Source organism: Penicillium canariense, assembly GCF_028826845.1.
Source record: "Penicillium canariense strain IBT 26290 chromosome Unknown utg000001l_segment0_segment0, whole genome shotgun sequence".
Taxonomy (NCBI): Eukaryota; Fungi; Ascomycota; class Eurotiomycetes; order Eurotiales; family Aspergillaceae; genus Penicillium; species Penicillium canariense.
In genome coordinates, this window is record NW_026622728.1 from 7,099,534 (window position 1) to 7,117,073 (window position 17,540).

Sequence of the window (17,540 nt, forward strand, 5' to 3'; positions counted from 1 at the left end):
CATGTGTGAAGAAAGTGCAATTTAAAGAGGGGAAAAGTAAAATCTACCTAAAAGTCTGCTTAATGAGGTGACTGAAATTTGATACAGTCTGTAGTGTGCAGTCACTGTTTGCCACATTAACTAGTGACTACTTATATGGAGGGGCATCTCTGCTAATTTCTCTTCCTTTTATCAATGTAGCTCTTTCAGAATTCTCCATCATACCCCTAGTCAAGCCCTCCAAAGCTATCCAAATCTCAAAACTGCCTACTACAATGAATGTATGTTACCATCGAGCGGTGATAGCCTATCATATGTCGGTCTCAGGTCCCTGAGTTCGGCCTGTGCTTGGTCCTCGGTGGGTGATGAGATTGCACTTCATATGTCGAGACGCGCAACCTAGTTTTCGTGGTGACCTGAGGACGTGTCAGCCTCAGCCAGACAGATACTCGCGTTGCTCCTTCTGTCGCCAAAGTCTTCTTCTACGCCACGACCTAGGCCCTCAAGATCAGACATGGACTGAAGCACTGAACATCTAACCCTAGATGCTCAGCGCCTAAAAGACCTCCGCTGATTGTAACCCAGCAGTCGATTGCGAGATAAAGTGAACAATGGTCTACTGTGTGGGAGTTGGGCTGATGAAAAGACAACTTGTGTAGAAACAATTCTAAGCGGAAACAGAATCCACTAGCGTCCTTATTTCCGGAGACTGGGCCGGGCACAAGTGATTTCTAGACAAGGAGGTAGCCGTCCATGCATTAAATGCCTCTTCCCTTTGAACATCCACCTGCTCCACACAGCGCCTCATTGGCGTGGAAAATTTCCAGAAAATATACACAGACAACTCCATTCAGGGCAGGCGAAAGGTAGACAATTAGTAGGTATTCAGAAAATCGGGTCTATCAGTACCGCATTCCAAACGCAGGTCCAAGTCCAGGTCCAGATTCATCCAAGTCAAATAAATAGCAGAGCACCAGCACCAGCACCAGCCCTAGCCTAAAGCCAAAAAGAGTAAAAGCTATGTCCAGATTGCATGGAACAGGGAGACAGTAATAAAAAGGGATTAAAGGCGGCGTAGGGAGTAAGGACACCATCGCTCGAGCTATATACACCAGACCTCCGTCGGTGCCTGTGGTGGAGCATAGTAGTCAAGTCAAGTCAAAAGGGTAGGTATAAATCGCACAATCTCGCACGAAATATCGTATTCGTGATGAATACCTATCGTCGAGATATTAGGTGACGGGATAAGTCTTGCAGGAGGGGTCGATCAGTTCTGTACAATCAAGGCAAAAGCAGAGGAGAGAAGAAAAAACAAGAGAAAAAAACGCTCAAACTCCATTCCAATGCGCGACACCATAGCAGTAAGTCAGAGTCACAATCAGACCGACACGAACGAAAGGGTCCAGAAAAAGAGAAAAGGAGAGGGTTTGGAAAGAAACCATAATGACTTCTCAACAATATCTTTCATCTTATGGCTTCTTCTTAACATGCCTCCCACCCGACTCACTCGGCGACTCCTCGCCATCAATAATGCGCCACAGCCTGCGTGGCGAGAACCCATTGCCGACCAGGTAAATGCCGACGAACCACGCTGCTAGTAGATTGGCCAGGTGGTGCAGCAGGTAGGCGTAGGTGACACCGTAGACGGCGGAGTACATCGCGATGGCGAAGAAGAGCGTGGCGGTGACGTGGCGGAAGCGGGTGGTGATGCGGGGTATCATAGCGCCGGAGGTCATGGTCTCGACAAGTAGGAGGAAGGGCATGATGGAGAGGACGTTGTGGTGCGAGGAGAAGGGCATGAACCAATGTACAACGAGGTTGTGTGCCCAGACGAGCAGGACGAGCACGTTTATTGGCAGAATCCAGAGCATCAGGATTAGGATGGAGTGGGCGTAGTTGCTGAAGTTTAGGTGGGAGGTAGATCTCTGCGGGGTGGTTAGCGCGGGGGGAGGGTCAGAATAGGATGAGATTAGGACATACTGTTTCCTTCGCGTGCCATTGAGAGCGCACGGTGGTCGCGAGTTGCACGATGCAGGCTACCATGTACGCAAACTGGTAGGGGATGATCGTTGAGACGAGAAGGAGCAGGATCGCGGTGTGGATGACGCGGCGGCGCGGGGTGGGAGCGCTGAATATGGGCATATTGCCTCTGTCGTCGCGGCGGATGTAGCCCGACTTGCTGTTCACGGCGCCGTAGACCAGGGAGAAGATTTTGACGAGGAAGAGAGCTACATAGTTAACCAGAACGCAAGCGCCGACGCTGATCAGACCAAAGATCGGGACGAGGAACCAGAAGAAAGCATCTTGGGAGCCGAGGAGAAGATCGTTCTTCGTGAAGTCCAGTGGTGTTTCGGTCGAGTTGGTCCTCCAGTGGAAGGGGTCATCGGACTGGGGCAAAGCCTTGGCGGTGGCCAGGGAAGACGCCAGAAGCGACATGGCCACCAGCAAGAGCGGAAGAGAGGACCGCAGGGCGCGGTCGAGACCATCGGTGAAGGGGATGAAGTATCCTGTCTCGTCGTAGACCTGGAACTGCTTGCGCAGAACAAGAGCCACAACAAGTAGCGGGAACGCGGCGAAAACAGTACGGTACCTCATCACCAGTTCACCGAGGCTGCTGGCGATATCAACCTGCAGCGAAATATCCACTGTCTCACCAGGACTTGGATCCGTCCAGAGGTGGAATGATACACCACTGGAAGCAGCCGAGTCGCGAATCGGGGACGGCATGTACGGCGCGACACCATGCAGGCTCACATGGATGTCGTTGACATTCACGAAGAACTTGGACTCGTGCGGATCCGGAATGGATTGGCGCAGGAGCGGAGCAAAAAGCTCCTCCTGCTGCGGATGCCGCGTAATTTTGAGCTTATAGTCTAGGAGACTGGAGTGCAACGCCGGAATCTTCACTTCAGTAAGCATGGGCCGATGGGCAGGTAACCGCATCTTGAGGCCCGCACTCAGCAGAGTGCCCAGGCCAACCTTGGCACGAATCACGGCATCGGAGCTGTCGGAGAACTCGGCCACCAAGAAACCCGGAGTCGGTACGTTGGCCTTGTCCACAACCGCCACAAATTGATGCTCCGCAAGATTCTCCAGATCATACTGGAGGTATGAGAACGGCGGAACACGGTCGTAGGCATTCTGTGACGTCCGCGTCGAAGAGGGTAGGTGGATGACATCCTCTGCTGCACTCTTGCAAGCCAACCGGGTCGAGCCCACAGTACCACCGGAGAAATCCAGGTTCATCGAAAAGATGGCGGAACGGCCATTATTCAGCGGGAACACGCTGCAGAACAGCACCTCCACGTTGCCCTGCTTATCGAGAGCCTGATCGGTAAGCAAAGTGAACTTCTTCCCCGAGACACCCTGCGGCGGAATAGGCAGAAGGCGCACATCGGGACCATGTTGGTGACCCAACTCGCGAAGAACTAGCCGCTGGCCCTGAGCGAGAATGGTGTTTGCATTATCTTCGAGCGTCAAGAGAGTATTGGGCTCCTTCTGCGAAAGCGTCCGCTCGGCAACCGACTCCAGCCCCGTCAGATACCACCGCTTTAAAGCCCGCATACGATCTGCTCTCGGCTTTGTCTGAGACGGGCGCCGGGCGTCAATGATATCGAAGAGCGACTTTATGATTGCCTTCCGGAACTGGTCGCACCATGTGATAGACAGGTGATCCATGCCGATCCACACATTTGGAATGGACGAGGTGAACACAGTGAACCCGTGGGTTTCGGGGACGAGGGACGATATGCTGGTATAATCAGATGGCACCACGGTATCGCGCGCACCTCCCGCAATGGAAATCAGCGTGACATGCCACAGCGGGTTGTTGTTCGCCCAGGTCTGCGAGTACGCCTCGCGCCAGTAGTCGTTGATCTGCTTGTAGGTATGGACGATGTCCGAATCGAAGGAAACAGGCGGCTTCGCGTGCGGCGCCGACATGGTAATGATCGTATTGACTGAGTTCGCCTGGTAGTTCGCCATGGTCAGGGCGGTGCGGGCCACAATACCACCCATGGAGTGACCGATCAGAACCACCGCGCTGGGATCGGGTAGGCCAGGGTCACGACGGGTTCGTCGAGAATCGTGATAGAGCGATAGGATGTAGGAGATCGCCTCGTTCACGTACTCCGCCTGATCGAGCAATGTCTGTCCGTGGAAGGCCGCCATATCCTCGTTGAAATCCACCATGAAAAAATCCAAACTGCGCGTGCCGGCAGCGTGCCGCTCCTCGTCGTGTCGAACCACATCGTAGTAATGCCGCGAGGCCTCTGCCGCCAGCGACCGGACCTGCCGGTAACTGCCAGCATTGCCTGGGAGAAAAAGAACCGGAACGCCGTTCAACTGAAAACACCCAAGAAACCATCGTCAGCAGCTGTTACCTCCCTTTACACCCGCGTCACCGGATCATGCTTACCCCGATATTATCCCGCGTGTATGGATCGACGCCTTCCTCCCGGTACAAAAAGAGGTTGTATTTGCTCGCAAACCGCGTGTGCTCCGTATCAAACTCCAGCATCCGCATGAAGGTCGGGCTCATCATGGGCACCCCACAACCATCTCCACCAACCTGGCGACTGGCAAAAGAATGCACGATGGAGATCACGAACGCGACGGCGAAGAAGGTGGTCAACGCAGTCAGAATCGAGCAGGACCAAGGACTGCGCAGGCTCGATTGGCGCGCGCGGCGGCCATCGGGGGAGGGGGCCTCCATGGGAAGCCGCGGAGAGCCCAGAGGCATGGGTTTAGTGTCGTTGGAAGGATGGGCAGACGGGGTGCGCCACAGGCTCGAATTCCGCGAACGCGGCGTGGAGCTACCGTTATCGCGGCGGAGGTCAAAGCTGGTGCCGTGGCGGGCTATCTGCGACCGCGATTTGTCGTTGGGGGGCTCGACGGCATTGCCGGGGCCGTGACCATTCCCATGATCGTCTGGGGAGCGTGTCGGGGAATCGTCAGTGTCGTCCGCGACCGGGGAGCCAGACGAGCGTCTGTGCATTGGAGGAGGCGGAGTCGGGACTCATCCAGCACCGGCAATAGCAGGACAGACGGGAAGAGGGAATCGAGGGATCTTGGCACCGGGGGGGGGGGGGGGGGGGGGGAGGTCTCCTCGGCCTCGCAGGACCCAATGGTAAACGAAAGGGAGGAAGGGGGTGGAGAGGAGGGGAGGGGAGAGGGAGGGAAGAGAGGAGGGGGGGGTTGGAATGCGAGGGTGGAAGAAGAGACCGAGACAGGGCAGAGCAGGAAGAGCCAGGAGGTTTGGCGGAGCGAGGCGAGTGGGCTTGGGTGTGCCCGCCAACCAGCGGGCCTGCGAAAAAAAAAAGTCCCCGAAGTCCCTGGCCTGGCCTGGCCCTTGTGGAGAAGGGGGAGCACTACGGAGACTACAGACTCATAACTTGGGGACTATGTGCATACTACAGGGTATAGTTAGTCGGTCGACGGTAGGACCTGAAAAAGGATCGAAACGATTAATACTTCTGGTCGTGTACGCACAACTAGCACTATGAGGAAGGTGGCTTTCGAGTTGATGACCACTACTCGGTTCTTTTGCTTGACTCTTGGACGGAATTGGCATTCGCAGGCTTGGCGCGCGGCTCGAGAGTGACCCAATCGAGACTCCCGAGCCTTTCGCCGTAGGAGAGGGCGCCCGGCCGGCAATAACTACCATCTCTATTAGACCGACCTCAACACCACAGTATGCATGGTCATCCTATGCTCGAGGTGCTTGGCTAGGAGGTGTCGCCCCCAACTCTCTCGTATCTCGGACCACAGGACAGTGGCGCAATGAAGACGCGGGAGCTGCCGCAGGCAACCATGTATTCCCAGCCATGAAGGACCTCATCCCAGCATCCTCGGCAATCTCAGTAGACTCAGTCGTCTCAGCCCAGAAGCAGGACTAGACGTGAGCCTCTCCTCAGCTCTTACGGAGGCACGATCGTGGCGGCGCTTATCACCAGGCGGGATGGCGTGACTTCGCCTTTGCGTGATAGACTTGGTAGACACCTCACTCTCCTTACCAACCAGTCCAAGTTCGACTCCCCAAACACATTGCTCCGTCCACGCCTCGTGCACTATATACCCTGTAGTGAAAAGGTACTCTGCATTGTGGTGGCTTTCGTCCGTATACAGTACGTGTGCTCCCTTTCTCCTGTCCTTGTGCTCCTGCCCCTTCTTTTTCTTGTGGCGACTATCTAGAGAAAACCGGCTCCACCGTTCAAGCGGCGATCGCGCCGGGATGCGCGCAACATATAAAGCAGATCTGATCGGGGTTGTCCTCCCACTAACTAGGTCATTGTGATCTCAGTAGGTCGGGATTGGCATGCTGGCTAACTGCCTTGTTGATCGTACGTAAATCACCTCTAGAACCATTACCTTGACAATGATTATAGATATCCATTGACATCGACAATTGACAGAACTGTGGGGAGACAAGTGCAGCAAGTAATACTATTAATCAAGAAAGCTAGCTGCAGGCTACATCATGGCCAACGTATCTCATTCTCATATTGTCCTCATCCTATCTCATATCAAGGTATCGGCCCATCCCTTCACTTGGGGGATGGGAAATGGATCATTTCACGCCTCAACTTCACCGTTTTAGCAAGCACGATCCGACGTGGGCAGGCAGCACACCCGAGGGGTCCTTCACTATCTCACTCGTGGCGTGTGGCCGTCGCTTTCTCAGGATCACTCTCGTAACCATCAGCGCGATCAATACCCCGGTGCGCCGCGACAACCGCCAGATCCGCATCATGCTCAGCATCAAAGTTCCGTCCCAGACGCTCCGGCCCAGCCAGCGTAACCAAGATCACATACGCAAAGACGCAGCCCATGAAGATGCAAATGACCTTGCCGTACTCGTAGCGGTGGGCCACCGCCTTAGTAGGCGGGAGTGGGAAGCGCTCGCCGATAGTCGACTCGATCGTCGAGCTAGCCGAAGACACCAGGTTACCCAGCTGGTACGCTGTGCCGACAGCGAAGGTGCGGATGGGCCCGGGCGAGAGCTCCATCAGGTGGATGGGGATCACGCCCCAGGCGCCCTGCACCATGAACTGCTCGAAGAAGGCGGCGGCGATGACTTTGTCGCTGGTCACAAAGGTATAGGGGTATAGCAGGGCGCCGCCGACGATGCTGATGACGATGATGGAGAAGCGCCGGCCAAAGATTTGGCTGGCCCAACCGCAGAGCGTGCCGCCGGTGATGGCGCCCAGGTTCGCGACGACTTGAGTAACGGTGACGGCGTTCTTGGAGAAGTTGAATTGGTTCTGTAGCATCGTCGGGTAGAGATCCTGCGAGCCGTGGGACTAGATAGAGGGTCGCTTGTTAGAAAAAAAACACCCCCAAAAAACACCACCCCATATGGAGGGATGGGTGTGCCGACGTCCGAATCACATACCATAAAGTTGAATCCGGCCATCAGCAGGACCAGGTAGAGAAGCAGCATCCAGTGCCGCTTCAGCGCAACCTTACCCTCCGCCATGAACGACGCCGCTACGCCACCGCGAACCTCCGCTCGCGCCTCCTGGCGACGGCGGAACGTCTCCGTCTCCGGCAGGCACAGCCGGAACAGAATGATCAGCACGGGCGGGCAGGCCGCAAACCAGAACAATGGGCGCCAGCCATGGGGCGTGGTATCGACCAGGCCACGCGCGAATGCGGTGGCTAGTAGATAGCCAAACGCATAACCCTGCTGTAGCAAGCCGGAAACTATACCACGCGCCTCGGACGGGCAGTCCTCGAGCGCGGTCGCTGCAGCGTTCCCATAGAGACCGCCCATAGCAATGCCGAACAGCGCCCGGCAGGCTAGAAACTGCTTGTAGTTCTGGCAAAAACCGGCGCCCAGCTCGAGCACGATGAACATCATCTGGTTGACGATGAAGGGCCACTTACGACCCCAGCGATCCGAGGCAATACCGAAGGTGATGGCGCCGACGGAGCGCAGCATCAGCACCAGCGTGATGCCCCAGGTGATATCCGTGACCGACTTGTCGAAGGCCTTGGCCAGCTGGCTAGTGGTCAGCGAGACGGTGAAAAAGTCGAAGGCGTCCCAGGTCCAGCCGGCGAAGGCGACCTATATAGAATGGCTTAGCGTCGTTATTCCGCGTCATCATTGACCTGAACGATACATACCGCGAAGAACAGCCACTGCTGGCGGTTTAGCAGCGTCAGCGCTTTGAAGGGGTTGGGCGCCGGGTTCATCGGCGGCACCAACGTCGGGATGCGCGTGGCAACGTACCGCCCGATACTCATATGCTCCTCGATATCGGGGGAGGACACGGCCGGGGCAGGCGTATGCTTGTCCTGTACGTCCGCCATGGCTGCGTCGCTGCCGGGCTCTCGGCGAGAAGATTCAGGAGCCGAGAGGGAGCGAGACGTGTCGGGTGCCGAGAATCACAGGAAAGGGGGCTGGCTGGTGGGAAGCCGATGGACAGAAGAGACCCTTGTGCAAGTCAGATTGTTCCTGTTGGTAGAGGGAAGCGCAGCACAGGGAGGAGCTCGGGAAAGTTGTGGTGGGCCCAATGCGACTCTAAATACCACGCTGCCCTCGTGTGCTCCGAAGGATTGTCAGGATTGTCAACACAACGGGAAACAAATACCACGCGAGACAGCCATGGTCGGTGGGACCGACGAAGCAACCCCGCTCCAAATAAAACAGGGGATGAGAGCCGATGCTAGTTGTCACGCTTCCTCCACTCGAGCCTTCAAGTCGGGGACGGGCGCGAATGGCGACGCAGCTCCCATAGTTGCCCGCCGATCTTTACTCTGGGGAAGGGCGGGCCCCCAGCCCGGGGAAGTTGCGATGTTGGTCCACTAACTTCGTACACCCTCGTCCCCGACTCCGTCTGCCCTCTTGCCGGCACTGCTGGCCTGTCCGAGAGGTTCTCGGACAGGGTCTCGGCCCACTGAGACCCAGCAGAGGACTCCCGGGACGAATAGCGACAGCGGCTTTGTCGAGGTGTCCGATATCGTGCATACCCCACGAAAGTTCCCGCCCCCAACAATGTCGTCGCTCAATGCAGATTGGCTCTCGATACCGACAGGTGCCAGATTGCCTGGCAATCAGGTGTGCTTCTGTATATGCCGAGATTCCTCCGAGCATCGTTCTAGTTCCAGCCAAGGCCAGGCCAAGGCCAGCCTCTCCGCACTACACCTCTGGGCAGAGCTTCGCCAGCCTTGAATCCCGTGGCCGACGTCACATCAGGGGCCCCTGCTCCGAGGTCGCCCGGTGGCTGCCTGCTCGATACGGGCCCTGATGCCAGAAGGATCATGTCGCAGGAATACATTCTATCCCGACTTCGTCCGCGTCAGAATTTCTCCGACATGGATCTGCTCAGACCTGGTGTGGAGCTGCATGAAAACACACTCTCGGCCCCGCCTCCCCCCCCGCGTCCCACTCTGTCTGCAGACTACGCACCACACGCCCAGCGGGTCTTTTCAAACGCAGCCCGGTGCCGACGGACTTGCCATTATCGGCCCATCGGTGAACATCGGCCTAGGGCTGACAGGGCACTGGAGTTGCCGGTTCAGCTAGTTCTTGGGCAAATAGGTGTCCACACTGCAGGCGAGTACACTTATACGCTTAGGAATGGGAATTGGACTGGTTGGGCCCAGCTGGTCGTGGGAGGTGGGGTTATTTAGGGTCCAGGGCGAAGTCCAGCGTATGGCCGCAGGTCGCCGACCAGAAATTGCCGGCCTCGCGGCTCTGTCTGGCTGGTGGCCCCAGCAAATAGCCTTTCTTCCACGACTCGACCGGGGGGAAGCTTGGCGGCATAGGGGCGACGCGAAGTTGGAACGGTGGTGTTCGGTGGCTTGAACACACTTTCGGACGTTGGCCGACCGGACCAAGGGCATTGATATCCGAGGCAATAGCGAGACTCGAGAATAATGCCCCTCGACAAGATCACAGAGGCTTCGAGAGGCTCGAACATAGCCCACTCGCAGCGACTCCAGAGATGAAGGCCCTTCACCACATTCCCTCGACGCGTTTTCTTGGTCAATGGGAGGACTCCCTAGCACGTAGTTGCGATAAACAGCCCCCCCCCCAATTGCCGCACCCATTGTGCATAGGTTTCCAGCGCCTGTTACATCTCCCCCGACAAGATCCGACGTTCAAGGCTTGACTTTCTTGGCTGCAGGTGCCCGAACGCCCTGACATTGGCATCAAAGCTTCTCCCCACCCCCGCCAGACAGCCCTTCAAACCCTCTCGATGCTATAGGAGCATTTCGCCGCATCTGTTTCGCAGGGGTTGATTGTATCCACAACTCGCGAAGCTTTGGCTCCGGGATTTTGTCGTGGTGATGGCCGAGAGGTTGGGCCCTCCCACTACGATCGAGGGCAGTATTCCGGGGCCGTCTATTTGACTTTCCACAGCGCTACGCAATGGGATGTTTCGGGGTATCAGCCGGGGTACTCCATCCAACTCACCGTTGAAAAGGGCCGACCGGCCGCCACCAATTCCCCAGCACGCGAACCAGGGCAACAGGGGATCATATAGGTTCCAGCTTTTTTTCATTTTCACGACAGTATAGCCCACCTAGGATTGGTGGAGTCCTGGTTTGGCGTTGGATCAGGCCACTGGCCCAGGATAGGGTCTCGTAATATGAATATAAGAAGATCGCCTCATATGCCTTCCACGAAAGCAACCGCACTTCCGGTCATGGCGCTGCCTGGTCAACCTCCCACACCTGCATTACCATCACCATCACCATCACCATCACCATCCCCATTTCACTTCCCCTCAAACCTGCTTCACCAAACACGCCGCACGGTGATGCCCCAGACATCTGCCGAAGACTCTGTTGTGAGTTTGTAGCCTGGGAGGCTGTTCATTGTGGTTGTGATTATGCCGTGTCGGTGAAGCAGGAGGGGAAGCCGTGATCCGTTTTGGATATTCTTGCCATGGTGAGCTTACATAGAGTTGTAGATGAGTCTGGAGCTGGTGTATTGTCTTGGCCGGATAGAAGTTACGCCCTATCTATTGTATTGGGGCCACCGGCCGTGGCCGCAGGATGGCCTGCTGTTGATGTCGTCGAGTTCGTCGAAGCAGTACTATGATCGTAGGGAGCAACTTAGACATTGTGGCTCTTGAGTCCATAGAAGGGCGCACTTTGAGCTTGTATTGAGAGTGCTTTCTGTTGTCTGACCGCCAATCAATGCCGTCATCGCGACTGCTGAGCAGTCGCCCGATGCCGTAAACTTCGCACGGGGCCAAACAGGGAGGGATTTGCGATTTGGACACGGAACATATCGCAATCGACCCAACGAACCGGATATTTTGTTCGTTTGTGGGGTTGTCCTGTCGCGGGGCTCATTGGAGAGACAATGTAAATAGTGGGGGCACCGCAAAAAACCTGGCAGCGAGGATAGACGAGGTGGATGATGAGATTACAAGTGCCTTTTCCTCGGCCACGAACGAATGTCTCTAGAAGGAGGCATCTCTTCAGGCTCACTTGCAGGCGTGGTCCCGGCCTGCACCGCGTTCCTGCACGTTCCCGTGGGGAAGGACCATGTGTCCGGTGCGGGGCACCCGCTACGCTAACCTTGACCCTCTGATTGAGCTCCTATGCTTCTCTAGTGACACCCCTATATTTAGAAAAGCGTCAAGCATACGCAAACTAGAAACCCCAGTGCTGTGGCTCAAAAGCCACAGCTGTGCGATTTCTGAGTCGGAGGAGGCTGGAGAGGAGGCTGTGCTGTCGATCCCAAGGCCTCTGACTGGATCTGAGGCGGTGCATCAACTCCTCAGCCCCGCTTGCCTCCTGCCACTGTAATATTAAATTGCGCTGCTCATTCCCGGGCTGTCGCGGGGCTTACTTTCGCTCCTCACACACTCTTACCCTTCAGTCCATCTCGCATTTCCTCGCCTTCCCGTTTTCCATCAATCTTCACGCCTACTTCCATCATGTCACATTACGGTGGCCCGCCCAACCAGTACGGTGGTGATTACTCGGGTCAGCAACAGCAGGGCCAAGGTTACTACCCGCCGCATGGACAGCACGGCGCTCCTCCACCCCAGCAGGGCTATTACCCTCCCGAGGTGAGCTGGCTCCCGAGAAAGACTGCACTCTGTCCGCTGTGAAAATGTGCAGCGCAAGTTGGCAGGACAATGCGCCGCGGCGTGGCTGAGCCGAAGATCTCACGCTGACATTGGATCTGTTCTGTCAGCAGCAGCAGCAGCACTCGTACGGTCAGCCGCAGTATGGCGGCCAGCCTCCCGCTCCGTACGGCCCGCAGGGCTACGCGCCCCCGCCCTATGAACAGCACCAGCAGGGCCAGTACCCCGGCCCTGGATACGGACACCAGCAGGTGCCTCCCCAGGATCGCGGCCACTCACCCTACCCCCCGCAGCCGCAGCAGTACCAGCAGGGTGGCGCAAACGCTTCATACTACGGTAGCGGTGCTCCCCCGCCCCAGCAGGGATATGCTCCTGGCCCTGGCGGCCCGGAGGGCGAGAGGGGTCTCGGATCCACGATCCTCGGCGGTGCAGCCGGTGGGTTTGCTGGCCACAAGATGGGCGGCGGATTCTTGGGAACCGCGGGTGGTGCGGTTCTAGGTGCTGTTGGGATGAATATGGCTACTCATGAGGTGTAAGTTGGCAATCGCCCTTGGCTTTGTGATTCTTGCCTGTCCGGACCTCGCCACTGACCAACCCTCGGAAATAGCAAGAAGCACAAGAAAGAGAAGAAGCATAAGAAGGAAAAGAAAAAGCACCACAAGCGTCACGGCTCTAGTTCCAGCTCGAGCTCGAGCTCGTCTAGTTCTTCAAGTAACTAGGCGGTGCGATGTCGAGACGAGTTGCATACGCTGCGGGCAGATCCTCCGCTGCGCGTGACGGTAGATTGCTTGACTTGATGATGAGGGTGAGGATAAGGGCCTCACGATTCAATTTTAGTGGGCGGGGATTGGCTGCTGCAGTAGCTTACCACTAGCTTATTGAGATGGAATTATGATTATGCCGCCGCATTCGGCTGGGCCCGGTGACGGTGACGTGCGCTATTCTTATACCCTGTTTCGGAGTGCATCAATGCTTGCATATGCTGGTCGATGCACTCTTGCTTTGATGTGTTTACGTTTTCCAATATGACAAGTTCATCCTACCTGGAATTCATCTGTAGTGATCCATTCATATAAAGAGATAGCAGATGGGAGGGGGAGCACGAGACAGTTCACAATTCGGGGATTGAGATATGTATTGAGATGTCTTGGGGGTATATTGAATATAAGTACAGGAAGACGTTCAAGGCGTCCGGATGACTTGTGACGATGGCACAGCGCTAGCCTTTCAAGGTCCGCCGTTGAGTCCTCGAGGGAGTCTTAAACGGGGCCTCGGGCTTGATTTTGGTCTCGGCCTTGGACTGACCCCCCAAAAATCTGATCTGGGTTTGCCTCGGTGTCCACCTCAAAGGCCAGCTCAGGCATCACCTTCGGAGTATCCCAAATGAAGAACCACTTATTCGCCTTAACGCTGTAGTGCATCCGGGGCACAAGGCACGAAATGCGTCTCCATTGACGGCGCATGAACCGATCTGTGATCTCGTGCGGCCGACCATTGGCAAAATCTCGAAACGTATGGCCTTTCTGAGGCCCCTCTGTCAGGAATTTGAGGATGGATTCGTCACCATGATTATCTTCATGGGGCGCTGTAAGTGTGGCCGGCTTTCGCGGTCGTGGAGCCCAGGCCACAGTTCCTTCAATCAACCCATCCAAAACTCGAAGTTCTGCATCCGGTAGTGGTGGCAGTAGAGTTTCCAATGTGCTGCCGTACCAGTTTTTCCGGATATTGACTCGGCGAACTCGAGACACGGGTCTGCCCCAACTGTTCGTCTCGGGGATAGGTGGTTGAAGGTTCTTCAGTGCAGGTCGAACACGCGACGTGGACAAGATACCATTGTGCATCTGGGATTTGGCAAGACTCATCACAATTTCTGGGGGTTCCCAGCCATCTTCGAAAGCGATAGGCTTTGCAACCAGTTCTTTGAGGGCATCAGTGTCGCTTGGGACTTGAGGCTTCATCAGCTGGGCCAGGAGTTCATGCCGGCGTTTCCCTATACGACCATATGACATAAGAAGGACTCTCTCAAGTGGGCGCTGGTAGCCTTCATTGGCTCTCTGAAGCAGAGATAGGCCATGCCTGGCCGTCCGAGCCAGCTCGGGATCAGATCGATGTGATTGTCGAGATCGGCGGTAGCGGTTCACCACATATTCACGCATGTAGCCCCGAGCAATGGGGTCAGGGAGGTAACTGCACTCGCGCAGAGTGGCACGCAGTAAAGACATCCATGGTATGGAGTCTGGGGCGTGCAGGGGGCGGGATAATGGTGTAGATGCCATGGAGAGTGGACAACCCAAAACGGCGAAACGCGAAAACCTTGGCGGCGAAGCGTGTCACGGGACGGACGCGACTCTTTTTGCTCTTCCCCCAACCCCGCGACTTGCCCTGCCTTGCATTGCGCCTCGGATCTCGGTCTCGATCTCCAATTTGACACATTCTTGCTCGCTCCGGATTAGTTCTGAGCCTTCTTTTATGGTTCTCGCTGTCGCCTGTTGCCGCTTTCCCTGGTGAAGGGTGGTAGCCACGCGCCTCCTTTTGCTCGCGTCTTCCCGCCATCCGGTATCTCCACCTCCAATATATCCTACCGTGGTCACCTTTTTGGCTTGCTCGCTGCTGATCGTGCTGGAAACATTCAGCAGCATGTCCTATTCGCAGAATAGCACAGGGTCGGCCAACGGTTTAGTCTACAACATTCTCAACAATTCGCAATCCCTGTCCTCCACCCCTCGCGCGACTCCTCCGCCGCCCAAAGGGTCGCAAATGTCCTCGTTTGGTGTCTCCAACGGCGCCTCTCGTGGCAGCTTCAATGGCAACTATGATGGTGGGAATGATTATGGGTCTATGATGTCCTACCAGGAGGACTACAAGCCGCAGATCTATCGTGTTCGTTCTGTCACTGCTAACGCCGCTAGTCCTGAACACTGACATAATATCCATATAGGCGGTTTACTCCAATGTCTCTGTTTACGAGATGGAGGTCAATGGGGTCGCAATCATGAAACGTCGCTCTGATTCCTGGTTAAATGCAACTCAAATTCTGAAAGTGGCTGGTGTCGTCAAGGCTCGACGCACCAAGACATTGGAGAAGGAAATTGCCGCCGGTGAGCACGAAAAGGTTCAAGGTGGCTATGGAAAGTACCAAGGTACCTGGGTCAATTACCAGCGTGGTGTTGAGCTCTGTCGCGAGTACCATGTCGAGGAAATGCTACGACCATTGCTGGAGTACGATATGAGCCCCGACGGCTCCGGTGGTTCCCAAAACACCCTTGATACCCCTACGAAGGAGCAGGCCATGGCAGCGCAGCGCAAGCGTCTTTACAGCGGTGCAGAGAACCGCAGCATGTCCCAGCCACAACAGGGAACGTTCTTCCAGAATATCTCCCGGACTGCAGCAACAGCCGTCAATGCGATCAGCAAAGCCCGTTTTGACTCTCCGAGTGGAAACAGCCGACGACCAAGTGTGATTCGCAAGCCATCGCAGCAGATGAGCAGCCAAGAGTCTCAGATGGCATTGAGCAGCCAGCAGAGTATGTACAACGTCTCCGACAGCGGGTTCGGTAGCCTTCAGAATCGCTTTCAAGCACACGACGACCACGAGGATTTCGCGGAACCTCCACGCAAGCGTGTTCGCTCTTCATCACACCATGCTCCACCGATCGGCTTGCACAGAGAACCATCCAATCTCTCCATGCACGAACCCACTCCTACCGAGCCCAATGACTCTTTCTATCAAGATCTTGATCTTCCGCCGCCGCCTATGGATGATGCTCACAAGCGTGGTGTTGAGGCCGTGCCTCCTGCTTCGGACCCAGAAGGCTTCCAGAAGCAGAAGCTGATCATGACACTGTTTCTTGACAAGCGCATCAAGGATTTCACCAATCATCCCGCTCTTATGCAGTTGACTGGTGAAGACCTCGAGCTCCCTCTCGATGAGTACCGGAACAATGCCCTTCATTGGGCCGCAATGCTTGCTCGTATGCCGCTGGTCCATGCGCTAGTAGCGAAGGGAGCAAGCATCACCCGAGTCAATGCTGCTGGCGAGACTGCGCTGCAAAAGTCAGTGGGGACGCGCAACAATCTTGACTACCGAAGCTTCCCTCGTTTGCTTCAGGTGCTTGCACCGACCATCGACATGGTTGACTACAGTGGACGAACCATTCTGCATCACATTGCTGTTATGGCAGCCACTGGTGGTGGCGGACATGTCTCCGCGAAACACTATCTTGAATCTCTGTTGGAATTCATCGTCCGACATGGCGGTATCACCTCCAGTGCCAATGGCGATCACATGCAGAATGGTTCACAAGACAGCGGCGTCATCTCTCTTGGCCGGTTCATCTCTGAGATCGTCAACCTGCGCGACGAACAAGGTGATACTGCTTTGAATCTGGCTGGGCGTGCGAGGTCGGTGCTTGTCCCTCAGCTTCTGGAAGTCGGTGCCGATCCTCACATCCCCAACCACACGGGTCTTCGACCTGCTGATTACGGTGTTGGTGTCGATATGGTGGATGGAAATTCTCAGGTACAGCAAGCCGGCGGCCGAAGTGATACCTTCATTGACCAGCTAGCAAAGTCCAAGAAGGAAATCCTTGATGGTAAGGTTTCCTCCTCCCGAATAACTTTCTATCGTTGTATACTAACTCTCGCCTTAGCGGCGATGTCTCAAATCAGCACCATGGTTGAAGAGGCTCTCGGCGGCATTGACCGAGACCTGGCGTCCAGCTTGACCCAGAAGCAGGAAAAGTTCGACCATTGGCACTCTAAAATCCGCGAGGCTGCTAAGGCCCGCCAGATTGAACAAAAGCAGCTGGATAATTTGAAGCTCAAGTCTTCGGAGCGAGTGGAAATTGACCGGCGCATCAAAAACCTGGAACGGTCTTCCGAAAGCCTGTTAGGCACATTGAAGGGTACACCAGGGTTTGACATCTCCCGGGTTGCCGTTGTCGGTGACGCAGACAAAGGCTCCGGTGTTGATTTTGTCGCTTTTGAAGCCTTATTCGGAGATACCTTCGACCCGTCCACCGGATTCTCTGGCCCACAGGTTGCTTTTCTGGCCTCTCTCTCGGCACCAGATATACTCGACCATCGCCTCCGATGCTATCAAGAGCTGAACAGCGGCATCACCGCCGAGGTTGACACCCTGAAGGCCAAAAATGCCATCTTAGGGCAGAACTACCGACGCATGGTGATGGCATGCACAGGCTGGACTGCCGAGCAAGTGGACGAGGCAGCAGAAGGCTTGACCCAGTGTGTCAAAGAGTTGAACGATAATCCTGTTCCCGAGGACGAAGCTATCGAGATCCTCATGCGGGATCGCGGACAGGACTGGTAGCTACCTAATTGTCATATTTATCCTCTGAAGCGTTCGGGCGGCTTTGTGAAATGGCGTTTGTTGCATTCTTGTATGATTCGAATACCCGGTTGGCCTGCTCTCATGTCGATTTCGCATGTCTTGTATCTACGATTCAATACATAATGATCATCCATTCTTGTGCAACCTTGCGGTTCGTT

At 55.7% G+C, this 17,540-nt stretch overlaps 5 protein-coding genes across 5 annotated transcripts; 2 read left to right on the forward strand and 3 right to left on the reverse strand.

Annotated features, from left to right (window-relative positions):
• Positions 1-1,448: 1,448 nt before the first annotated feature.
• On the reverse strand, positions 1,449-4,975 carry N7482_002442 (uncharacterized protein; the record flags this gene model as incomplete). The annotated part of the gene is made up of 3 exons (XM_056684567.1): positions 1,449-1,904; positions 1,960-4,323; positions 4,397-4,975. The coding sequence occupies 3 exons, from the start codon at positions 4,973-4,975 to the stop codon at positions 1,449-1,451; spliced, it is 3,399 nt and encodes a 1,132-aa protein (XP_056548173.1).
• A 1,654-nt stretch (positions 4,976-6,629) lies between these two features.
• Positions 6,630-8,292, reverse strand: N7482_002443 (sugar transporter family protein; the record flags this gene model as incomplete). The annotated part of the gene is made up of 3 exons (XM_056684568.1): positions 6,630-7,280; positions 7,373-8,047; positions 8,107-8,292. The coding sequence occupies 3 exons, from the start codon at positions 8,290-8,292 to the stop codon at positions 6,630-6,632; spliced, it is 1,512 nt and encodes a 503-aa protein (XP_056548174.1).
• Positions 8,293-11,879: 3,587 nt separating this feature from the next.
• Positions 11,880-12,568, forward strand: N7482_002444 (putative glutamine-serine rich protein MS8; the record flags this gene model as incomplete). The annotated part of the gene is made up of 2 exons (XM_056684569.1): positions 11,880-12,014; positions 12,146-12,568. 2 exons carry the CDS (start codon positions 11,880-11,882, stop codon positions 12,566-12,568), a joined length of 558 nt encoding a protein of 185 aa, XP_056548175.1.
• Positions 12,569-13,291: 723 nt separating this feature from the next.
• N7482_002445 (uncharacterized protein) lies at positions 13,292-14,308 on the reverse strand (the record flags this gene model as incomplete). Its single annotated transcript, XM_056684570.1, has 1 exon — positions 13,292-14,308. One exon carries the CDS (start codon positions 14,306-14,308, stop codon positions 13,292-13,294), a length of 1,017 nt encoding a protein of 338 aa, XP_056548176.1.
• Positions 14,309-14,669: 361 nt separating this feature from the next.
• N7482_002446 (putative APSES transcription factor (MbpA)) lies at positions 14,670-17,361 on the forward strand (the record flags this gene model as incomplete). The annotated part of the gene is made up of 3 exons (XM_056684571.1): positions 14,670-14,912; positions 14,971-16,624; positions 16,682-17,361. 3 exons carry the CDS (start codon positions 14,670-14,672, stop codon positions 17,359-17,361), a joined length of 2,577 nt encoding a protein of 858 aa, XP_056548177.1.
• Positions 17,362-17,540: the final 179 nt, after the last annotated feature.